Source organism: Lactuca virosa, chromosome 9, assembly GCF_052849685.1.
Source record: "Lactuca virosa cultivar CGN04683 chromosome 9, Lactuca_virosa_CGN04683_v6, whole genome shotgun sequence".
NCBI lineage: Eukaryota > Viridiplantae > Streptophyta > Magnoliopsida > Asterales > Asteraceae > Lactuca > Lactuca virosa.
The window spans coordinates 67,113,671-67,138,705 of record NC_136434.1 but is presented as its reverse complement, the minus strand read 5'-3'; the positions used below and the strand labels follow the sequence as shown (position 1 = coordinate 67,138,705).

Here is a 25,035-nt window from a genome sequence, read left to right as displayed (position 1 = left end):
AGGTAGGGTTCCAGCATATGGCTTCGGTGGTGCTGGAGTGGTAGCAGTAGTGGCAGCATTAGTGGCAGCATGGACAGCAACAGTTTGTTGCTTCTTAGCAGGGTCCTGTGCTGGTTGGCTCTTCTTTTGGTTCCAGAACTTCCTTTTGTTGTTTCCCCCTTTTGATTGATCAGTGGTGGTGGTTGTAGTATTATGACCGGCTCGGTGGTCAACAAGTTGTTGTGCCAGCTCCCTGGCACTGTCAAAAGTAGTTGGCCTTGAAGCCAGGACACTACTTTGCACTTGGGGAGACAGTCCCCAAAGGTATCGCTCCACCTTTTTCTCCTCCGGAGTAACCATTGTTGGGCAGAGGAGAGCCAATTCATTGAATCGGGTGGTGTAGGTTTCAAGGTCGGAGCCCGTCATCCTGAGGTTCCAAAGTTCTTGTTCCAGCTTTTGAATTTCACCTCTCGGGCAGAACTCCTTCATCATCAAGGTTTTTAGTTCTGCCCAGGATATGGAGCTAGCCACTTCGAGAGTAAGTGAATTAATCCGACAAATCCACCAAGTAAGGGCCCGACCGGTGAAAGTGAAGGCTGCGAACTTAACTTTGCTCGCTTCGGGGCAAGAGCACACTTGAAAGACTACTTCAGTCTTTTCAAACCATTGCATTAAAGTGATGACTCCCCCGCTCCCATTGAAGTTGTCGGGTTTGCCATTGGTGAAGTCTTTGTAGGAACACTCTCTTGTACGCCACGTACTGTCTCCGTGGTTAGAGTTTGTAGCACCCGATCCAGAACCACCAGCCCCGTTTGTCCCTATCTGCGATATTGCGGCCGCTACGGCTGCTGTTACTGCAGCCTGGAACATCGCAGGATCAAACTGTGGAGGTAGCGGCGGAGGAGGTGTTGCTGTGTTGCCGGAAGGTCTTGGTCTTCTCCTTGGCGGCATGGTTCTGTCATAAGTCGTAAACCAATGTACTTTTAGTAAAAGTATATTTATAGGAAGAGAAATCTTTTATACATAAAGTATATTATTACGTTGTTTTCCGGTATGTTTACGATACATACGATTTTATACTTTTAATTGACCCAATACATTGGGTTATGAGGTAAAATGAAAGTATAAAATATTTTATTTGAGTTTCCTTGTTTCCAAGTATATGACTGTTTGTAAAAGTTTTACATATACTAATTTAGTCGGGACATAATTAATATATTATATTTTAAAATGATCTTTATCGGTTACTTAATTAGTTGCAAAGTGCATACCAGTCATATGTGATTAAGATATATTAGTCCTTCGAATAGATGACCCTAACTCCAAGACCACAACCAAACAAGGACAGGAAGTGAAACAAAGATACATAAATTCTAAGTCTATAGCATCTTAGTTACATATGACCTTAGCGCATCCACTTAGCAGCTATTGATCTATAAATAAAGACCTATTTAATTCTCAGATAATTTATTATAGTAACACAAACTATTCCTATAGTATTTGTAAATGTTTAGTTTTGAGTTCTTAAAGTATCCTTTTGTAGTGTGTTATTAGGTTTGTTAGATTTGTTGTCCATCCTGACCATCCCCCGGTATATGCAAGTCAATTCCCAGACAGATATAGTTGATCAGGCTATATCCTTCCCAGATTTAATCCACATATACTAAGGCATACTCAAAATGTTCAACTCTTCTTCTTTTGCTTTATCTTTTCGCTAGTTATGATACCATGCAAGCATGTAATGTATGTATGTATACTTTAATCAAGAAAATCATTTATTTTCTAAGAGTATATTTATTTGAAAAATGCACAAATCAGAGACTATTAGTCCCAATTGTGTTTATAGTTTGTATATCTTATGTGGTTTGATATACTTAATTTACTATAAACTGTGCTCTGATACCAATCTGTCACACCCCCAAACCAAGGATGGCGGAAACCTCCGGGGGTGGAGGACTTCATGTATAGTATCATAACAACAATTGTAATAGTAATTCAAGCAAACACAACCAACATATATATAATTGAAAAAGTTACATCATTGTATGAATTACATGTTTACGAATCAATTACAATATGTTGACAAAATATGAAATAGTAGACGCCTTAGCGTCCCATCCTCAAAAGCACTTGGTTACCTGTTTAATGATTTCCTGAGAATACAAGTTGTTTGAAAAAGTGTCAACACAAAGATTGGTGAGTTCATAAGTTTTTGTTTGGTATTATTAAAAGCCTTTCGTTTGTAAAAGTAGTATTTGTTTTAGAAAAATCCAATATTTTCCTTAAAATGTATATGTAGTCTTAAATCCAAAGACCGAAATGTATAAGTAACTTTTCTTACTTATAATAAATAATGTAAGTTTAAATCGACATAAACTCGTTTAATTTTAATGAAGTTCCCGTAAATTCCAATATTCATTAATACTTTATGTGAGTTTATTAAAGCCTTTTCTTGTAAAAGTAGTGTTCGTTCCAGAAAATCCAATATCTTCCTTAATGTGTAAATGTAGTCTTAAAACCCAAAGACCGAAATGTACAAGTAGTGTTCGTTCCTTATAGTAAAACAATGCAAGTTTAAATCGACATAAACTCGTTTGATTTTAGTGAAATCCCCGTAAATTCTATGTTTGTTAATACCACATGTGAGTTATTATAACCATGCTATGACCTAGTTGGCCTGAAACGACGTTCTTCAGGCGTCGGAAATGTTATGACATTTGTCACCCCAGACCTGTCGGTCTAGCTGTTGCATGCAGCTAAGGTGTGGGTTTGTCAGACCCAATATAGATCTATACACAAGTATCACGCTCTCCCTCGAGGAGACTCTGGTTATAATACAGGACTTATTTGTAAATTGAATCGAATGTCTCACAGAAGTCATTAACGAATTTACGTGTAGTGTAATGAAAACTTGGTACCGTATGGCCGTACCTTGCTTAATGAAAATATCCTTTGTATAAATGTACCCTTTTTAAATGTATGTGTTATGTAATGTTTCATAAATTCATTAACGGAATTACGTGTTATGAAAACTTGGTACCGTATGGCCGTACCTTGCTTAATGAAAATATCCTTTGTATAAATGTACCCTTTTTAAATTTATGTATTATGTAATGTATCATAAACTATACCTATTATAGTTTATCAACCAAGGGTAGTACGTAGTAATGTATGCAAACTATATTCAAAATAGTTTATTAAATGTTTGAATGTATCGGTTGTACTTTGATTATAATCACTTGTTATTCTTTATATTTTATATGTCCAAATCCATTTGTAAACTGATGTGTGTCTAAATATTAAGATAAAATGTCATATATTGCAATAACATATAATCACATAAAGATATACACCTTGCTCAACATGTTACAAGGTGAAATGAAATTGACAGCAACTTTTTGTTGTATACAATTTCTGTTACTGTTCTTAGAAAATTTATAGAAAAATCATCAAAGCTCTAAATCCAAATCCGCAAATTCTGAGAGTTTGGAATATGAGTCTAGTTTGTTCGTAAATTTTATCATGATTTTTAGGGATCTCTAACAGAGGTGAAAATGTTCATAATCACAGACTGGTCCGGGTTTGCCTCTGAATTGATAGGCAGTTTTGTAAAAATCACCATAAATTATAGAAAAATCATATGGAGATGTGCAAGTATCTATTTTAAAGCTAAGAGTTTGAACTACTTTCGCCTGGAACAGTTTTGAAAACTAAAATATTTAAGTTGACCAAAACAGTCCGTGATCGAAGTTCATCTTTTATGATGTAATCTGATAGAAAAAGTTTAATTGTGTTCTTGATGATTTTACTTGTATTCCCCCCTTAAAACTTAAGAAAAACATGTAAATGTAGGGGTATGAACTCACCTTATGTGGTTTCAGTAGATGAAAGTGAGAGAGAGGAAGTGTTCAACCCAAGAACACTAAGAAGATGTCTTGATGATTCGAGAATCTAACACCGAATAAGATGGAATTTGTGTAAGATATCAATGATTTGAGTAGAATGGAGTTTAATAATTATGTGAATGATGAAGATACTTACTAATTGAAGAAAGAAATCCCTGGAGAAAGCCTTGAAGTTCTTGAAGTTGAGAGAAAAGATGAGAAAATTTTGGAGAGTGTTCTTGGTTGCTAAGTGTAGAATGAAAGGGCTTTTAAGGAGAATGAGGAGAGAGGACCAATCCTCCAGCTCTTAGAACGTGGGAAGAGCTGGAGATAGGGTGTAAAGGTCCACTAAGGTGACAAGGAGTAGTGGGAAAGAGTGGCTGATCATAGAGTGAGGTGGTGGTGGCTTGCTTTTGTCATAAAATAAGGAATAGCACATATTCCCTCAATAATTAGTCCAACCACCAATTCTTTTAATACATTTTTATAAAAACCCTGGAGATTTATATATTTTGGGGCCTTAGTTTATAAAATAAAGTTTTGGGTGAAAATCCCACGTTAAAATAATGAAAAACGGAGTTAAAACGAAGTCGTAGTCGAAAAACCGGTAAAAAGGGGCCGTCTTTGGGAGAGATTTGGGAGAGATTTCAAATAGAAAGAGATAGAGTGGAAACGATTTAGAGAGGTTCCGTTTGTGATTAATTTGAGTGTCCGGCTTCACAACGCAAGGTTCATAAACCCCGTTAAACCGTGTTTTAGTGTCGTACACAATCCCGATGATTGTGCAATAGTGTTTTATCGCTTTGGTTCGTTGTTTAGCACTGTTAAGGCTAAGGAAAATCAAACACATGAACTTTCCAAATGATGATTTCTCATTAAAATAGCGAATTGTATAGTGATTACATAACGTAAACCCTAACATATAAGGGTTATTGGAGTTGACCGGTTTGACTTGTTGACTTTGTTTGACTTTGACTTGACCGAAATTTGACGGTTGTCACAGCGCGACGTACATACCTGTACGCCCAACATACTCACCAACCATGGCCATCTTCCCAGATTCATCACTTAATCCATTAAGACTTGGATCCAAACTCAGATCTGACTTTCCCAAGGTGGTTAATCACATAAAGTTGTCAGCTTTATGTGCATGAATGGCTAAATGGGACTCTAGAGCTCAAAAGAGCTTAATACTTGACTTAATACATGCATGGAACCAAAACCAACATAAAGTTTACACCTTTATGCCCAAGGAACCCATGATATATCCAGATCTACAATTTCAAGCTTCAAAAACGACTTTAACTATCTTCAACCAAAAGGGTCAAAATGACCAAAAATGAACGAAGAAGAAGATCCATGAAATGAAAAGGCAAAGTTTGGACTTTATACCTCCCAAGCTACCAAAAGGAGATGCAAATGTTGGATCTCAAAGCTTTCCTTTAAAAAAGAAGTCTTCAAGTTTCTCTTTCTTCTTCTAGATCCACAAAATGAACACCAAATTCTCACCAAAGGCTCAAACACCCAACAATGGAGGCTAAGACCCCTTTTTAGGGTTTTTGGGGCTTTAGAGACTGATAAGGAGGCCAACCCTAAGGAATAAGGATGTTTAAATAGGGTACACATGATCAAAATTTAGGGTTAAAGCACCCCTCGTACGCCCAACGTACTCCTCGTACGCCCATCGTATGAGGCCAAGGTTCGCGACCCTTCCTTTTGGGTACGCTAAGCATACACCAATGTACGCCCAACGTACTGCCCTTAGCACTAGTACGACCCACGTAGTTCCTATGTACGCCCTGCGTACTAGGGTTTCTTCTTACACCCTGAAAACTCCGACGACCATAAATTCTTCATTATAAACTTAATTTCGACAATCCTTATATCCATGAAAAGGTCACAAGAAGCTCCATGCTTTAATCAACTCATACTTGCCTTACAATTTCCCTAACAAACATCCCATTCCCATAAGAGCCCGAGTTGACATATTACCAAAATACCCTTTGGCTCCAAAACACAACCGAACACTTGGATCATCTAAAATACCTCACCTGCACCCAAAAGGAAACGATTCGGGACAGGGCGTTACATGAGACTTTCGCTGGTTTTATGATTCAAATCTAGTCAGGACAGGGCGTTACATGAGACTTTCGTGCTCATTCCGACACCACCCAAGAGCTTATACGGCTTTGATGGCTTCTATATGATATGTGTGTCTTTCAGTTATCACCTATGGTTATTTTGTATGACAAACGAAGTTCCATTCAAATTGACCACAATAATATTTTCACAAACACATCAAGACTATGTGTCATTTTGTTCGACATCATGTTGACACCACTTGTCTATTATTCATATCCACCATTGATTAGACTAAAAATATCTTCACCAAAACTCTCTAACCAAACTACTATAATCTCATACTCTACAACCTTAATTTGGTCTTCCATCAACTTTATTATCTTCGAGGTGTTAGCATTTGTATACATTTCTATATACACCTCCTATTTAACTATCTCATTCTAGATTAATATATGTCTCCTTTATGTATTTTTGGTTGTAAATTATGGTTTTGATTAATAGAATCTCATTTTCATATGAAAGCTATCATTCATAAATCATAAAATAAAAACAAAAGTAAATATAATTGCTTTTTTGGTAATGAATTACTTAAAATGGAAAGAATTTAGAAAAAAATTGCAAGAAAAAAGATTTGTATTGCCGAGTACATTGTCTTCCCCCCATCCCACTTCCGGTGCTCTCTCATACCTCCATTTCATATTTTCACCCACCGCCACTCTCTTTCTCTGTTTTTCGTTTTTCCCAATCTCGCTCATGCGAGAATCTTCAATCTTTCCACCCCATTTTTCATCATCAGCCACTTCACTAACATAATTCACAAAGAAAACCCAATTCCAGGGCTACAAGATTTTCAGGATCTGTTTATTACCTTTCCTAGATTTCTATGTTTCCCAATTCGGAAACATGACCTACTGCGATTGATTTGATTTTCAAAACCGAGAAAAACAACATGTACGAGATTGATTGATATGAAAGGGGCTCGTTTCTCTCGTCTTTAATAATAGGTTGTTAGGGTTAAGTGATCGTTGTGGGGTTAGATATTCAATTTGAGATCTGGATGATAGATTTTGAATTCAAGATTGGATAAAGAAATTAATCGAGACTAGATGGATATGGATTATCATGGCGATATGGGTCGTCTTGACCCCGAATTGTTACAGCTAAATGAAGTGTCTTCTTTGGCTATCAAGTCAAATTCTTATGTTGCCGAGAAGCTGTTCGAGCAATGGCTTTCGCTTCCCGAAACCACTCTCTTGGTAATTATTATAATTTAATTTTCTATTTGACGTAAAACGGGTTCTCTTGTGATTTTCCATTTCGATTTTTCATCTTTTCTTTATCATCAATTATTGCCAACAACAAGGTGACAAAATGATAGCTGATAATTGGTTAATTTTAATGCCATTATAGCTGTAGTTTCTTTGGTCTAAATTGGAATTTATCCTATTTTACGTTTGGTGTTGAAGTAATGGTGGCTGATGTGTTTCTTGATCAGTTTATTTATTTCATCCAACAAGGTAACATCAAAAAGCAAAATAATATATTATTACCTATAAATATATAAAAGCTTCTTTTGTCATTTACACATTGGTGAATATATCCATTGTTCATGGTTAATGGTGGATAATGATGATATGTTGTATGGTAAATTGTAGAATCTTTAGGGAGTAATAAACTGTCATTTCTTGTCATTTTCATCTCTGCTATTTGAAATAGTATGCTTAACAAAAGTAGAAGGTAAAGTAAAAGACAATCTTTTCTCAACTATTTTTGATAAACATGGTTTTTGTTATAATAACATATGCTTTGGGATTTCTTGAATCATTGATTCTTGTTTCCTTATGTTTCTATGTGACTTTCTTAACTATTATTCATGACTTTGTGTATTGTTGTTGATTCTTGTTTACATGATAAGCATTTTTGTGATCTTACCAATTCCCCATTGAAGGTTGTTACATTTTCCACTTTTGCCCTTTTGGATATAGGTGAAGTCTTTGGTAAGCAAGGCTAAATCAGGGCTTACATTGAATGTATCTGCAGCAAGTTCAAGCCCTAAATCTGCTTGTAGCAACTCTGTGCCTCCACTTTCACCAAGAAGCTCTTCTGGTTCGCCACGTGTCACAAAACAAAGGGCGGGCCCCTCTGTTTTAGGTTCTCCTTTGAAAGTAGTCAGCGAGCCAGTCAAAGAGTTCATACCTCAGGTAGATTTTTCTTTTTTATTTTGTTTGTCAAATGATTTCTAACTTCTAGAATGTTCTAGATTCATTTAACTCAACTGAAAATTGTTGTTGGAATTGTAGTTTTATTTTCAGAATGGACGCCCACCCCCTAATGATTTGAAAGATAAATGTTTGACTAGAACCAATCAGTTCTTTTATGGTCATGCTAATGGATTATCATTGGATGGTAAGTTTTTATTTTTTACTTTTTACTTTAAATGAAATTATTTTGATAAATTTTTGTTTGGATTAATAGAATTTAAGCCTGTTACAAAGGAAATATGCATGCTGCCATCATTCTTTTCCTCCACTCTTTTTAAAAAGATTGATGTTGCCAGCACTGGCACTGTAACCAGGTGAATTTTTTATTATTTTTTAATTTTTGTTACTTTTGGAATATTATATTTATATGATTTACTTTTGGAACATTATATTTATATGGTTTCAGGGATGCATTTGTGGATTATTGGATTAATGGCAACATGCTGACAAAAGACACTGCAACTCAGATTTATACATTACTAAAGCAGCCTGATTTGAGATATCTAACTCAGGCAATTTTCGTTTCAAATTGGTCTTCTTCTTTTTTTTTTTTAAATAAATAATGAGTTTTTTTTTTAAGGAAAATAAAATTTGCCCAACATTTGACTTGTCAACTATGCAATAGGAGGATTTCAAGCCCATACTTCGAGAACTTTTGGCAACTCATCCAGGGTTGGAATTTTTACAGAGCACACCTGAATTTCAAGAGAGATATGGTATATAATATATTTTTATTACAATACTTTTTAACATATTCTTATTATTTTTTTTAACATATTATTATTATTATGGGCAGCTGAAACGGTAATATACAGAATTTTTTACTATGAGAATAGAGTGGGAAATGGGCGTCTTACCCTCAGGGAACTGAAGAGAGGAAAATTAATTGCTGCAATGATGCATGCTGATGAAGAAGAGGACATAAACAAAGTTTTGAGGTGAAATAGAAATATTTCTCACTTTTTTTTTATGAAAAATCAGAATAAGAAAGGTGTTTGTTTATAAAGTAAAGGGTATAATTGTCTTTTGGGACAGGTTCTTCTCTTATGAACACTTCTATGTAATATATTGCAAGTTCTGGGAGCTGGATACAGATCATGATTTCTTGATTGATAAAGAGAACCTTATCAGATATGGCAACCATGCTTTAACCTACAGGATTGTTGACCGAATATTCTCTCAGGTTTCTTTCCAACATTTTTATTCAAAAAAAAAAAAAAATCTAAATTTTCATATATTTCTTCTTGATCAAATTCTATCCTTCTTAGGTTCCAAGAAAGTTCACGAGTGAAGTCGAGGGTAAAATGGGATATGAAGATTTTGTTTACTTTATTTTATCTGAAGAGGATAAATCATCTGAGCCTAGTCTTGAATACTGGTATGACTCCTTTCTCTACCTTTTATTTTGTGCAAATTTTTAACATCTTTTTTGGTTGCTGTAAATAAATTAAATTTGTTTATTCAGGTTTAAGTGCATAGATTTGGATGGAAATGGGGTGCTGACTAGGAATGAATTACAGTTCTTCTATGAAGAACAGTTGCATAGGATGGAATGCATGGCTCAAGAGCCTGTTCTTTTTGAGGACGTTTTATGTCAAATAGTTGACATGATTAAACCACAGGTACTCTTTATTTTATACCATCATTTTAGTTTTCTTTTTAACTATATATAATTTATTATTTACAGGAAGAGGCTTATTTTACATTACAAGACTTGAAAGGAAGCAAGCTCTCTGGAAGCACTTTCAATATCCTCTTTAACCTTAATAAGTTCATGGCCTTTGAATCCCGTGACCCCTTTCTCATTCGCCAGGTAAGCCATCCCATTGCAAAGTAATATCACAAAGTAACAAGGGTAAAAATGTAAATAACATCATTTTCAAAACAGGAACGTGAGAATCCAACATTGACTGAGTGGGACCGGTTTGCACATCGGGAATATATAAGGCTTTCAATGGAGGAAGATGCAGATGATGCATCTAATGGTAGTGGGGATGTATGGGATGAGTCTCTTGAGGCCCCATTTTGACTTCAATTCCAAACACTACTACTCATTCAGGTAAGATTATTCAAAAAACTACGGAATGGAATTGACATTCCATTACCATTACCATGTTTGGTTGGCCTCTAGTATTGTAATTTCATTCCATTCCTTCCCTGATTCCATCATATTTTTTGGTGCAGGAGAAGATTTATAAGTTAACTCGGGTTGTAGTAAGTAAATGGGGTTTTCTAAAAGGGGTTAGTTACTACTTACTACACCATAACACGAAATTGACTCGAGTATTTTTGCAACTTTTATTTTTAAGCATTTATTTTTTTTTCGTTTTAATTAGTTTGTTTCTTGCTTGAACAATAGATGTTTTTTTTATTTTTTATGCGGTTATAAAATTTGATCAACATTTTCTCAATGGGGATAGCAGCTTGTTTTTCAATGTATGTTACTATTGAATTTTATGTATGTAATATCACGGGTTCGTGTGTGCGTATGCTATGCTCCATTTTTCTCTTAATTGTTAAATGAGTTAATTATTATTATTATTATTTTTTTATCTTATTATTCTTGTGATCATGAATGCTAGTTATATAGCTACTCATGTGAGACATCATTGATAAATTGCACAAAACTGTTCCAACTTGCAAATTTCATTGATATCGTGTAAGACAATATATTAGTGTGGAATGTCATATAACTGTTTCCCAAATTACAAATGTGTAGTTTGCAAAATTATTTTCAACTAGGTATTCGTCAAACCAAGAGTTGCCATTAGGTAAAAATCAGCCACAAGGGAGTTGTAGCCCAATGAAGTGCAACAAGTAGTCTAGATAATCGTCTCACTAGAGGGTGAAACTTGGTCTTAGCGACATAGTTGCCTTGAAAAGAACCTCACGTGTCAGTTCTTACCTATGATTTTGCCTTTAGTTAGAAGATGGACGAAAGGCCAATCTTTCATGCATGTTAACATTTCCCAAAAAGTAAGTACTCTTTCCAACATTTTTGAAGAAAATGTTGTTAAACTGTAACGCCCGCGTTTCCAGGCTAGACATTATTATTGATGTAATAAGTCTAGGATAACCTTTGTAACTCTTTTGAAGTATTAATGATGAAATATTTGAGTATTATTTGTTTTATGCTTAGTTGTGTGGTTTAATTGAATTAAGAATAAAATAAGCGTCAAAATTAAAGTGTGAGATAAACCCGATATCTTTACATAAATGTAGTGGTTGAAACAAGGATTTCGGAGATATAAAAAACGCCGAAATCCGAGTTATAACGAAGAAGTTATGACCTGTCGAATTTTCGCGACAGAACCGGCTCGACGCTGAATGACGTAAAATATGAATTTAAGATAGAGCGATATCTAGCCTTAGTGATCTAAACGGAAGTTGTAGAGTTCGTTAAACCGAGAGCGTGCATAAAAAGAACGCCCAAATCTGACTTCGTATGAGGAAGTTATGATTTTCTGAAGTTTCAACTTAGCGGTATGCAGCCCGAATACTCGATTTGAGATCGAGCGGTTTATAGCCGAAACAATCTAAACGAGAATCGAAGATCTCGTCGATAGTAGTCCAACGGTAAAAAGACAGACGAAAACTGACGTTGGATGAAGAAGTTATGAATTTCTAACGGAGTTTTCCTGTCCCGGCCTACTAAAAATAGTATAATAAAAATATAATAAAAATAAAGTCAAAATTAGCCGACGGAGTCTAAACGAGAGTTGTAGAGCATAATCTCACCTACGCGTGCATATAAAGGACGTCGAAAACGGAGCTCGTATGCGAAAGATATGAATTTCTGAAGTTCGGGGCACGAAATCTGATCCTGTGTCAGAACTCACGACGTGAACACTGTGTTCACGACGTGAACTCAGAAAAACGTCACCTGGACTCTGTCAGACCCCACTTGTGATGACGCATGCAGTGACGATCAAGCCCCACGACGTGAGCCCTTAAAACTCACGACGTGAACCCTGAAATCTCAGCCTATAAATAGAAATCAAGGGTCAGCCGATTATGGTTGCTCCATCTCTTCTCTCCCACTCCCGATACTCTCTCTAAGCCCTATTTTAACCCCCCCGAAGCCCTGGTGCTCATCCCGAGACCCGAAGCAAGTCCCGAAGCCCGAAGATCCCGAGAAGAAAAGAGTTTCCGAGCCGAAGCTCTGCCCGCGAGAAGCCCGGTGTGTGAAGTGATCCCGGTTTCACCGAAGAATACTACTTCCACAAGCCGTAGTGCTGTCCGATCATCTTCTGATCAAGTGAGTGTGTAGTCACTTTCTTCTAATACATAAATACGAAGTATTTACTATGAAATACGTGTTATGTGTTTATATATTGGTGTTGATTTGAAGGGGGTACATAATCTCTTTCAAATGCACGATTTTATACAAGTATCAATTTAACGTACTAAGTATATGTGTTATGTGAGTGTATCGATGTTATCTTCTAATCTCATAGATATGATTTATTCTCTATGAAATACGTGTTATGTTTATGTGTCTCATCTTTTATCTGGAATGTGTTTTGAATGAACATACTATGCAGGTTTTAAATTATGTATAAAAATATATATTTTTATCTACTAATATGTTGGGTAGAACATGGGTAGATAGTTGATGTGTGATAAACAGATGAGAGGCCTCAATGTTGTTTTTGATTCAGTCATCTAGCGGAGTTTAGATGACGACCACAGACTTTTCTAGACAGTCCTGTGGAACGCTAGCAGGCTCGCCACCTGTAGGTGTTAATGAACTTGGGTGTTCATTCGCTGTACTCCATCCCCCTCATGGTTGCCTTATTTGACATATATTGCTGGGAAACCCCCGAATGCATGTGTTGTCGCCCCGATGAAATATTCTTAGACTAGGTCCCTTATGTTAGTTGTCTTAGGGACGTAAAGTGTGAATAACGGGAATGGGTAATTGGGTTATTGTTGGTTGGTGGAATTAAATATAATTATTTATTGTGGGTTGAAAACCCTATATGCTCACCAGGCTCCCAAGTCTGACCCACTCAGTTTTCTTTGTATTACAGGTAGTGGCACCAGAGCATAAGTTAGATGACTTGTCAAGTTATTTTTGGATTATAGACCTGTTGTTATATATATAACTGTTGTAAGGTCTGTATTGTAATGTTTATGCTTTTGGTCTGTTTATCGGAACATGACATCCCGAGTTTTGTTATACAATGAAAATACATTTTTTTATGAAATGCTTTGGCAAATCTTATTTTATCATATTTCGTTTTGGGAACAAATTCCGCAACTCTTTTAAATCAAAGGATTACTCTGAAATTGTTTTAAAAGCATAAATTAAACCGGTATTTTCTGGCCGTGATTTTGGGGATGTCACATAAACCAACACACATCCTTAATAGGGAAATTGTTTTACATGTATACATTCTTTTAGAGTTTTAATATGTATATATTAGATTTAATCATTTACACTTATTAAGTTTTTAAGAGGTATTTTTAATATTTTTACAACCATTTCATATATGTTAAGGAATTTGCCACAAAATCACACACCAATTACATATAACCAACATATACTATTGAATTTAATAAACTCGTAACTTTATTTAATAAATCGGTTTCATACAAAATACATATTTCCCGGAAAACAAATGTCAATATTGGTAATTGACATGTATGATGCAAGATCAAGATACAAGAAAAGTGGATTGTGTAACGCCCGCGTTTCCAGGCTAGACATTATTGTTGATGTAAAAGTCTAGGTTAATCCTTGTAACTCTTCTTGAAGTATTAATGATGAAATACTTGAGTATTATGTGAATTATGTGTTTATTTTCTTAATTATTATAATTTAATGAATTAAGAATAAAATAAGCGTCAAAATTAAAGTGTGAGATAAGCCCGATATCTTTGCATGAAGATGTAGTGGTTGAAACAAGGATTTCGGAGATATAAAGAATGCCGAAATCCGAGTTATAACGAAGAAGTTATGACCTGTCGAAGTTTCGCGACATAACCGACAACGCTGAATGACGTAAAAAGTGAAATTTACGTTAGAGAGATATTTAGCCTTAGTAATATAAGCGAAAATCGTAGAGTTCGTTAAACCGAGCGCGTGCATAAAAAGAACGCCCAAATCTGACTTCGTATGAGGAAGTTATGATTTTCCGAAGTTTCGACTTAGCAGTATGCAGCCCGAATACTCGATTTGAGATCGAGCGGTTTTTAGCCGAAACAATCTAAACGATAATCGAAGATCTCGTTAATAGTAGCGATACGATAAAAAGACAGGCGAAAACGGACGTCAGATGAAGAAGTTATGAATTTATAACGGAGTTTTCCTGTCCCGGCCTACTAAAAATAAATAATAAAAATAAAGTCAAAATTAGCCGACGGAGTCTAAACGAAAGTTGTAGAGCGTAGTCTCACCTACGCGGGGATATAAATAACGTCGAAACGGAGTTCGTATGAGGAAGATATGAATTTTTGAAGTTTATTAAATAATTAAAATATTAAATTTAATTATAAATTCCGATATTATCCAAAGGAGGGGAGTCAGCGACCTTATCCGGGTTACGCCCAGCGTAACTAGGATTTACGCCCAGCGTAAATCAAGGATCCAGCCCCCTATAAAAGGAAGTCGAGGCTGCCGAGTTTCAGTTGCTATTTTCTTTCCTTCTCTCGCGTTTTTACCTCGTTTTTCGTGCAAGAATTATCCTGAAGCCCCGGTATCATTCCCGAGTCCCGAAGCAAGTCCCGAAGCCCCGAAGATCCCGAGAAGTAAAATTCCCGAGCCGAAGCTCTGCCCGCGAGGAGCCCGGTTTTTGTGAAGATCTTCCAGATCTGCCGAAGAATACTACTTCTACAAGCAGTAGTGATGTCCGATCATCTTCTGATCAAGTGAGTGTGTAGTTACTTTCTTCTAACGCATAATTATGAAGTATTTTATACGAAATACGTGTTATGTGTATATTTTGTTGTTATATGTGTGAATGTATATTCACTTTCTTCTATCTCATATATATGATTTATTCTCTATGAAATACGTGTTATGTGTATGTGTCTCATCTGTTGTTTGGAATATGTATTGAATGAGAATGCTATACAGGTTTTAAACTATGTATAAAAATATATATTTTTATCTACTAATATGTTGGGTAGAACATGGGTAGATAGTTGATGTGTGATAAACAGATGAGAGGCCTCAATGTTGTTTTTGATTCAGTCATCTAGCGGAGTTTAGATGACGACCACAGACTTTTCTAGACAGTCCTGTGGAACGCTAGCAGGTTCGCCACCTGTAGGTGTTAATGAACTTGGGTGTTCATTCGCTGTACTCCATCCCCCTCATGGTTGCCTTATTTGACTTATATTGCTGAGGAACCCCCGAAGCATGTGTTGTCGCCCCGATGAAATATTCTTAGACTAGGTCCCTTATGTTAGTTGTCTTAGGGACGTAAAGTGAGAATAACGGGAATGGGTAATTGGGTTATTGTTGGTTGGTGGAATTAAATATAATTATTTATTGTGGGTTGAAAACCCTATATGCTCACCAGGCTCCCAAGCCTGACCCACTCAGTTTTCTTTGTATTACAGGTAGTTGCGCCAGAGCATAAGTTGGATGACTTGTCAAGTTATTTTTGGATTATAGACCTGTTGTTTTATATAACTGTTGTAAGGTCTGTATTGTAATGTTTATGCTTTTGGTCTGTTTATCGGAACATGACATCCCGAGTTTTGTTATATAATGAAAATACATTTCTTTATGAAATGCTTTGGTAAATCTTATTTTATCATATTTCGTTTTGGGAACAAATTCCGCAACTCTTTTAATCAAAGGATTACTCTGAAATCATTTTAAAAGCATAAATTAAACCGGTCTTTTCTGGCCGTGATTTTGGGGATGTCACAGATTGAGACTAGATTACCAGGATAGTGCATAACTCCCTTGACAATGAATATATATGTTGCAAGTATGATTAAAAATACGATGAATTCTTGTATGTCTAGTGATGATCAACATAAAGTTCCTACTAACTAGATGATAAAGATATTGTTCCCGATCACTAGGAGATGATGGGTCTTATTTAAGAATGGCCACATCTACATAAGAGATTATGTTGGTTGCGGTACTCTCTTCACCATAGTCACGTATTATATATCTTTATGTGCCTCCTCTATAACATCCCATAAATACAGATAAAATTTTTTGTTTTTAAATTCATTCCATTCATAAGAAACTGATACCAAAATATTCAAGAAGTCATATTGTATCATAATATCAGAGTATAAATCTCAAAATCACTAAGTGAGGAAAAACATGGAGTGATGCTGCGCGATCAAGCCGGGCCCTTCCCCTTCGAACTAGAGGTACCTGAAACAGAAACTGAAAATTGTAAGCATAAAGCTTAGTGAGGTCCCCCAACATACCACATACAAATCAAACATGCTACACAACATACTGAACAAACATAGTGCCAAGCATATCTAGGTACTGGCTTGCCCCTTCGGTCTATCTCAACCGGATACTGCCAAGCATATCTGGGTAATGGCCTACCCCTTCGGTCTATCTCAACCGGATACTGCCAAGTATATTTGGGTGTTGGTCTGCCCCTTCGGTCTATTTCAACCGGATGTTGGGTCTATTTCACCTCTACTACCACCACATAATATCATAACAATAATTACTGATTCATCATACAAATAAAAACATGACTGACAATTATCACAAAGACAATCATCATGATATAACATAACTAGTGGGTCGGCCTTGGTACCTTCGACCCACGGCTACTAGGAAGGAAGACTCACCTCAAACCGTGGGTGTCAAAACGTACTTAGAGGATGACTCGCGAACTCCTCTCCCTATCGCACAATTCCAAAACAAGGCCCAATTCCAAAACAACCAAAAAGTGTCCAAGCCCAACCAAAGAGGCTTCTAAGGCCCAATATGGCCCAAAGACATCTAATCATGGTCCTAGGCCCAAAATGCCTTGTTACAACAGGTGGGCTTGAGGCCCAACCGAAACAAATCCAAAGCCCCACAAAACCGAGAGCCCAAAATCCCTTCTTGCCTACTGCATGCATACACACGGCGTACTCTACATGTACGCCCAATGTATACTGATATTAACTCAGATTCGAGGTGTTGACCCAGTACGCGCAGCGTACATGGGAGTACGCCCATCGTACTGGTCAGCTAACCCAAAACCACCTTCTTGACTTATTTCATTAAGACCTAACGCCCAAAACTTAGATCCAAGCCCCTAGAAACGTCCTAAGCCATGAATTTGCAAACTTTATGCTTTTGCATGCATGGATGAGGCTTAAAACATGAATCAAGTCCATAAACACACTTGGTTGGTCCCTATCACTTGCATGGTTGAGGCTTAACCATCAAGATCCAATTTTTATGACTTATAACACCTCCAAGAGTTCAAAAGGACAGCTCATATGGATTGAAGTTCCGTAACTCCAAGAATCCAAACTATGGGACCAAAAGATGACATTTTTCACCTACAACTAGATCTAAGCATGCAATGGTCAATGTTCAAACTTTATACATTCAAAGAGTTGGAAATGGTGCCAAACCTCTGGATCTACAAGCTCCTTCCTTGGCCTTGCTTCTTCCCAAACTTCCTTCTTCTTCAAAACCAACAAAGATCACCAAAAATCACCAACGTAAGCTAAAAAGTGCATGCAAGAGGGTAAGGGTTCGAGTTTAACACTTTAAGGACAAGGGAGTCTAAGAGGGTGAAGGTCATGAGGGACTTAAGGTCTTTAAATAGGGAGAAAACCCTAAAAATTAGGGTTTGCCCCTGCTAAGAGTACACCCATCGTAACCTTATGTACGCCCAATGTACATGGGCGATGTCCGCGACCAATGTTCAGCTAGTACGCCCCGCGTACTAGCCAAATGACCATTTTTGAAAAGATTTATCTTAAGGAGGGTTGAAAAGGAAACTTACAATGGTCCGGATGTTACACCCTCATTGGGCGGACACCTTTTGGGAATGACTAATTTGTGTTGACAATCAACCTGCTTGAGATTAGACCTAAAATAGAAAATGCATAACTTGGGTTGAAATTCCTATATAAGGTATTTTATTATGTTCAAATTAAAGTATAACTTTACTAATGTGATGTTTTGGATATGATTATACTATTTAATCCTTATTTAGTTTAGAAGACAATGTTTGTCTCATATATTACATGGTTAACACACACACACACATATATATATATATATATATATATATATATATATATAGTTTAGGATGAGAAGATTAGAAGAGGATAAAAGTTATAGAGACCTCCTTTTGGGTAGAATTGACAACCTAGGGATATTTGTCTCCTTTATTGGTATGTATATATCATATAGGACATGAAGATATAATTTATGTTAGTAACACCCATGGTAATTATGTTGAAATAATTTATAGGTATTGAGTCTGTCTTTGGATTAATTTAAATAGATATGTTATCCATGGATTTTATAGTTTGTCCAAAGGTAATGTCAAAATTTCATTAGAAGTGTTAGATAAAACTTAAAAAGGGACTTTACAATCTCCATCATTTACGGTTGCAACAAATACATATGTTTTGCTATCTTTTGGAGGTCCCAACTTGCGAACTAACGATGCAGGTGCTACAAGAGTAGACTTAATGTACCAACCAAAATAATAGAAAACTTCATTGGTATATGAGAACTCAGTTCACTTTCTATAGTTTTATCATTCAAAATGAACTTCATTACAAATATTTTTCTAAATATTTTCTCCTTATCGAATATAACATCTATAATAATTATGATCTTATAGACCATAACTTGAATCTTTCACTCTAACTTTAAATTTGAGATGTATGCACTTCAATGCTTAAGGTCCTAATTTTCATATTGTCTTTAACATAGAGATAATAATCCAAAATACTTAAGAAAAGCGATAATCCATAGAATTTCCCGGCTATACCTCAATAGGTATCTTCGCATAAAAATAGTGAAGAAACTCGCACGACCATGTACCAACTCCTAAAGGTATATATAGATTTTTGTTTGACTTGCAAGACCATACAACAATGTGAAGATCTTGCACCATATAGTTTGAAATTTTAAAGTTAACAAAATATTCAACAAAACATCCACAAGTATATGTAAGTGAGATTCCATAAGGGAGGTATCATGTTCGTGTTCATGTTCATGTTCATGTTCATGTTCAAGCACAAGCATCATCTTCCTTCTTTTGGGGGTATTGTGATTTATGTCTCCCGTGTATTTTTTATTTCGATTGTCACTTTTTTATTATCTCCTCAAAACCTACATGATGGTATATCATCTTAAGTTCTTTTAACAACACAAAACAAAATCACATAGGACTAATGCTCTTTGTGATTCTATGCTAAGAAACATACAATAACCATATACAAGCTTTCACACAATAGCTTCATCATAATCAACTTTATTCATTATGACATATTCAGTAGCAAACACTTAGTTTCTTGAAAAGTCATGATGTTCAAACTCCTTTTCCTTATAAGGTGTGTTCAAACAAATGACATATCAAACCGCTTGTCCTTTTGCGAGTAATGAAGAAGCTCATTTCCTTAGCCACTTGTTAGTTAAACCATTTCATAAGACATATATTTATAACAATAATCAAAGTTACTCTCGTTACGCGGAAAGAGAAGGTACATTGATTCTTTGGTGGTTGTGATAGATTTTTCCTGTAATAAATATAAAGTACAAGACTTTATACCTTTAACCAACGCTAAATATTAACTCTTCCATAAATTGATATAGAATACGCTACTTCCCGTAATCGGATTCTCTAAAATAAATTATTGACCCAATTATATTGCGACACGTTTGTAAATATTTCCATAAAAAAGTTGACTTACTTCGGCAAAGTTACAACCACATAAATTTTCCTTAAATGCATATTTATTCGTTGACCATCTTAACATTTGCAATATATATTTTTTTACCAATATTGTGTGTATATATATGTCATAAGGGGATATGTAGAATCACCAAACACTATGACGCGCTCAATCGTGAAATACCAATTTATGGCTAATGAAAGAGCAAGGAATACAACCTTGCAGAAGAGGAAAGCGAGTTTGTTTAAGAAGATGATTGAATTGAAGTGTTTATGTGATGTTGATTCTTGTCTTGTGATGTATGAGAAAGATGAAGTCCCACCAGAAGTTTGGCCTTCGCCTTCTGAAGCGCAACGTGTGATGCAAAAGTTTCAAAATTCAAAAATTTTGGGTGCAAGTGCTATGCTTGATCAGAAAGTTTTTCTCCAGAAAAGCATAATGAAAATGAAGAAGAATCTAGATAAAGAGAAAGAGAAAAATGTAAAATGTTCGATGTTAATATGCTTGTTTGATGAGAACGATCGAGCAGATTTGGAAGGATTGAAGGGTTCGATTGAAAGTGAGATCAGATTGGTTGATCTTATGATTAAGGATGCTTATGAGAAGGGGAAAAGAGAAGATAGTTTAAAAACTTTCTTTTAATGAAATTTATGTGATTGATCTATAGATATAAAGCTATTATGTTCTATCTAAATAAAGCTATAAAGTTATCTGGTATACATTAATGTCATTAGTGGTTTGCTCTTATTTGTCATGCATCTGCTTAGAATCTTTTGTCTGTAATTGTTGTATTCTCTGTTTGAAGCATTTCATCAAACAACTTGTATGTATGTTTCTCTCTTTTTCACCGATTTAGACATTTAGCGACTCCCTTTGGGTCATTTTATCAAACAGTTTGTGCGCATGTTTCTTTCTTTTGCACAATCTAGCAACTCTCTTGCACCAATTCAGTAACTTTCTTTGGGGCATTTTATCAAACAGTTTGTGTGCATGTTTCTTTCTTTCGCACATTTACCAACTCTTAAAAAGCATTTGATGGAACATATAGTGTTCATGTTTCTTAACAGAAACTAGCCAACTAGGCCTTACAACTTAAAGTTGAAAAGTAACCAATTTGACATAAAGCATTACAAATGCAAAGGAAAATCCAAAACAATTTTCCTAGACACAAACATGTTTATTACCGATTTAAATTATTTCTACTAAACATTATGATGAAAAAGTAAGAAAAAAAAAACCTACAGAATCAATCTCCAAGTGCAGAAGCCCTAAAATCTTAAACAATTTTCAGCAACAGGAAGAGAAACGGGGAAGAAGACAAATAAGATTCAAAATTAATCCACACAAATCAAGCCATGGATGCCTCATCAGGTCTTGCACGCTTTGAAGGACGTGGACTACATCCACTCTCGATATTGGATTTGTTAACTTCAGGTACTTCTATTTGCGAGTTTGACTTTTCCTTTGACTTCTCACATCGATCATCATTTTTTGAAGCTTTTTGTTTTTCAGTTGCAGAGTCGTCTTCTTCATCTTGATTAGATGATGATGGCTTTAACCTTCCGTTTTCTATCTTTCTTTGTTGCTCAAACATCAATTGAAGGTACTTTCCTTGTTCTTCTATTCGTAACTGTAAGTTTCTTTGGATCTGAAAACAGAAATAGACACAATTTTCAGCCAAGAGAAAACAAATATATATTTTTTTGATATTATTTATTTGGCATACCTCGAGCTGTTCATGTAGTTGCTTTTGAACTTCCATCTGTAGTTTTAATGCATCAGTGAATCCTAAACTCCTGTCATCAAAACCATATAACAAATGTAATTATACAGAATGGGAAGGGCATTAACGTCTTTTCAACACACAACTGTAGAGAAAGAGAAAGAGACTAACTTGGTTTTAATATCCATAGCTACCATTTCATCAATAGAAGTAGCCTTCTTGTCTGATGTTCCTGCATTAAATTTTATTAAAAACAAATATACTTTGGTCTGTTTTTATAATAAGTTGTTCAAGGATCACAGATCTTTCAAGACGATGAATATTTTCAAAAAATATATTTTGAAGGATGATTAATGATTAAATATTTATTACCTTCAGATAACTCTGGCTTGTACCTGGCTGTTCTATATTTCTGAAATCAAAGTAACAAAAAAAACATCAAATCTGAAGTTTTGATTTATTTTTATTATAAAATGTTGAAGGGGTTATTTTTAACTCCTTTGACCTCAAAAGTCAACATGTCAGATTTCACACTATTCATCAATTCTAACATTAGTGTAGTTCAAAGAATAAAAGAAGGACAATTAGCTAAAAGGGTTAGTGTCTTAATACATTAAACCAAGTTTTTTGGCTTAACCCATTAAGTCAAAAAGTAACAGCCATATATAATAGTTGTCCATATTAAGTGATTAACCAATAAATTGCTTCCAATACATACCTGCAGATGGCTTTTCACATGATAAATAGTCAAACTTTCGATATTCATGAGCTTCAAAACTCCTTTTGGTGTAGCTCCTTCAAGGTCAAACACAAAAGTCAACAAAAACAATACACTCATAAGTCATAACTAATTAAATACTAAAACAAAAATAATAAAACTTACTTTCACTACCACCAAGCTGATTAACTGCTTCAACAAAGGATTCATGGAGTTCTGGAGTCCAACGCATGCGAGGTTTAATTGAAGAAGAAGCTCCATTAGATGATGGACTACTCACAGGACACACTTCTATACTTGGCACTTGAGGCCTAGGAATTATTTGCATTTGCTGCATAAAATAGCAACCTACTTTACTATTTACCTTTTTACCCCTAATAGCAATATAATAACATTTCTTTACAGATTATAGCAATAAGAAGCATATACCTTTGTTGTATCTAGTGTTGGGACATCAACATCAGCCATGATGTCACTCCAATTCGGGTCAATTGTGTCATCAACACTCATTAATTGGTCAGCCCAGTTCTGCCAATCGGTCCCTCTTCCACCACCATGGTCGCCGGCCGGAATCAAAGAACTTCCGGCGACATTATTTCCGGCGACATTTTCCGGGAAGTCAATGAGATCTTTAAGTGATTCTGCAGTCCATGAGATATCATCGGTTTGACCGGTGTAACCAATTAATGACATTGATTGTGAATTTACGAAATTGGACGTTTGGAATGATGACATTGTGTCAGTTGAAACCACCATCTGGTTTTGAATTTGATCAGGGAATAAAGTGTTTGTGTTTGTAATGGAATCGGATATTTTTTTGTATTTTCCTTCAAAACCAGGAATAACTTGATTAGAAGATGACATGGCTCTTGAAACACCCATATGATCATTCAGCTGCTTTTCACCAGATTGTTTTAAGCATACAGGGGTGTATGTCCATTTTTGTCCATTCATAAAACCAGCTTCACTTTTTCTTAACTTACTGAATTAAGTCGTTCTTTCTGCATTGAGTCAAGAGGAAACACTGGATTAAATTTTGTTCCAATGTGCTTTTGATGTGTAGTGTGTTTCATCTTAGTAAAATACAGTGTGTGATTAGTTGGGTTAATGAGTTCAGAATTTAAGAAGGTGAAGTACAACTGACAATTGAAAAGGCAAATTAGCTTCAAACAAAGGCAGACCTTTATAAGCCACTACATAGCTACAATAAGAACATTATGATGCTAAAATCAACTATTTTGATAAATATTCGCGCACTGAAATCCAAAATCAAGTAATATAAAGCACAATAGTTGGTGTAAACCTAATATTTGCATCGATTATATCGACAATCAAAAGCTCTAGGATTAAACTTGAACTAAGTGGGTTTGATAACAGAAGGGAATTCGACTGCTCGAATTTCTCGTATCTGTTCCCCAAAATCACAAATTTAACGAAAACCTACAAACAATATTCAATCGAATTCAAAGAGAAAAGAAAGACTATTAAGCTTCAACCACATAATTGAACCATAATACGATCACCGTCTCCAAGTAAGTTGCCGAGATAGGGTATGTGCTATATAATCATATTCACCTCTATAATCGATTCAATCTTTTCGCTTTTGAGGGTACAAGATTTCAATAAACGAAGAGAATAACAACACAAACCTTGATTTCCGCGAGGAGTCAAACAAAGATTGTCGTAAGCAACGGGGACGTACGGAGCAACGAAAGCAAATTGAACTCCCCAATCCCCAATGAATGGAATACAGAATGATTAGAGACACATAGCACACGTCTTTGGGGTTCTTAACGCCTATTTGTACACTGCGGTTGATTGAACGATCTTCACCGTTGGTATAGATGACTTTTGAGTGGATGGAAATTGGACGGTGGAGATTTGAAGGTGCGTAGATGATCACAACTTGCGAGAAAACAGGGGATCAGGCTGATCTTAATGGAATGTAAAGGGTACTCATTGGAAGTGGGACTTATTGATTTCCGAATCAAAAAAACATATATATGAATCCCAACAAAGTTTTAAGAATATAATAAATTAATTTTTTAAATTTTTTTTATAATAATAATAGATAAACTTTTTTGAATGGATTTAATTTCTTAAATATAATACTCGTGTATATATCACATATGGCAAAATAAGTGGCTGAGACACTTATATGAAGGATAAATTTTCATAAGATTAAAGTTCACCTATAAATATTTTTTTGTAAGTTTTTCTATTTATAAATTATAAATTATTAATATATTGAACATTATTATAACTTCTTGATTATTACATGAATAATCTATTTTTTTTAATATTACAATGTGAGATTTTATGCATTTAGATATGTTTTGATGACTTTTAGTTTGTTTTATAAGACAATTGATTATCTTATGATTGTCCTTAATCCATTTCTTTAGGATTACACCTTATGTGAGTTGTGTATATTCTATAGGTGTAGCAACAATAAATAAGCAATTAAGGTTATATATGTAACAAGCAACGATTATTGCGAGTTAAAATATGTCTATGTCAAGTTGGTTTGACCTATAA

General features: G+C 35.3%; 3 protein-coding genes across 4 annotated transcripts; 2 read left to right on the top strand and 1 right to left on the bottom strand.

The window, feature by feature from the left end:
* Nucleotides 1-6,571: 6,571 nt before the first annotated feature.
* Nucleotides 6,572-10,719, top strand: LOC145137182 (putative serine/threonine protein phosphatase 2A regulatory subunit B''delta). Its single transcript, XM_079071320.1, has 13 exons — nucleotides 6,572-7,201; nucleotides 7,931-8,146; nucleotides 8,246-8,351; nucleotides 8,421-8,520; nucleotides 8,613-8,718; nucleotides 8,832-8,922; nucleotides 9,003-9,144; nucleotides 9,242-9,389; nucleotides 9,475-9,584; nucleotides 9,672-9,828; nucleotides 9,894-10,019; nucleotides 10,095-10,265; nucleotides 10,391-10,719. Exons 1-12 carry the CDS (start codon nucleotides 7,052-7,054, stop codon nucleotides 10,233-10,235), a joined length of 1,593 nt encoding a protein of 530 aa, XP_078927446.1. The 5' UTR covers nucleotides 6,572-7,051; the 3' UTR covers nucleotides 10,236-10,265; nucleotides 10,391-10,719.
* A 9,496-nt stretch (nucleotides 10,720-20,215) lies between these two features.
* LOC145139340 (agamous-like MADS-box protein AGL80) lies at nucleotides 20,216-20,698 on the top strand. Its single transcript, XM_079073198.1, has one exon. The coding sequence runs from the start codon at nucleotides 20,216-20,218 to the stop codon at nucleotides 20,696-20,698; it is 483 nt and encodes a 160-aa protein (XP_078929324.1).
* Nucleotides 20,699-21,154: 456 nt separating this feature from the next.
* LOC145137711 (myb family transcription factor PHL13-like) lies at nucleotides 21,155-24,403 on the bottom strand. Of its 2 annotated transcripts, none has more exons than XM_079071854.1 (8): nucleotides 24,147-24,403; nucleotides 22,927-23,498; nucleotides 22,663-22,828; nucleotides 22,498-22,574; nucleotides 22,152-22,191; nucleotides 21,951-22,002; nucleotides 21,783-21,852; nucleotides 21,155-21,704 (listed from the first exon to the last, which is right to left on the bottom strand). In XM_079071854.1, exons 2-8 carry the CDS (start codon nucleotides 23,449-23,451, stop codon nucleotides 21,405-21,407), a joined length of 1,230 nt encoding a protein of 409 aa, XP_078927980.1. In that variant the 5' UTR covers nucleotides 23,452-23,498; nucleotides 24,147-24,403; the 3' UTR covers nucleotides 21,155-21,404. The 2 variants fall into 2 exon arrangements, with proteins under 2 accessions (XP_078927980.1, XP_078927979.1); XM_079071853.1 differs by having other exon boundaries at nucleotides 21,951-22,011; nucleotides 24,147-24,399.
* Between the last annotated feature and the right edge of the window lie 632 nt (nucleotides 24,404-25,035).

What these genes read in the sequence shown, in the direction of transcription:
- LOC145139340 (XM_079073198.1), top strand. Translation starts at nt 20,216, where the DNA reads ATGACGCGCTCAATCGTGAAATACCAATTTATGGCTAATGAAAGAGCA.
- LOC145137182 (XM_079071320.1), top strand. Translation starts at nt 7,052, where the DNA reads ATGGATATGGATTATCATGGCGATATGGGTCGTCTTGACCCCGAATTG. An exon ending in TAATGGATTATCATTGGATG is followed by an intron (nt 8,352 to 8,420) that starts GTAAGTTTTTAT and finishes TTGGATTAATAG; the next exon opens with AATTTAAGCCTGTTACAAAG. An exon ending in TTGACCGAATATTCTCTCAG is followed by an intron (nt 9,390 to 9,474) that starts GTTTCTTTCCAA and finishes TATCCTTCTTAG; the next exon opens with GTTCCAAGAAAGTTCACGAG.
- LOC145137711 (XM_079071853.1), bottom strand. Translation starts at nt 23,451, where the DNA reads ATGAATGGACAAAAATGGACATACACCCCTGTATGCTTAAAACAATCT. An exon ending in CAACACTAGATACAACAAAG is followed by an intron (nt 22,829 to 22,926) that starts GTATATGCTTCT and finishes TATTTTATGCAG; the next exon opens with CAAATGCAAATAATTCCTAG. An exon ending in CAAGCCAGAGTTATCTGAAG is followed by an intron (nt 22,012 to 22,151) that starts GTAATAAATATT and finishes AATTTAATGCAG; the next exon opens with GAACATCAGACAAGAAGGCT.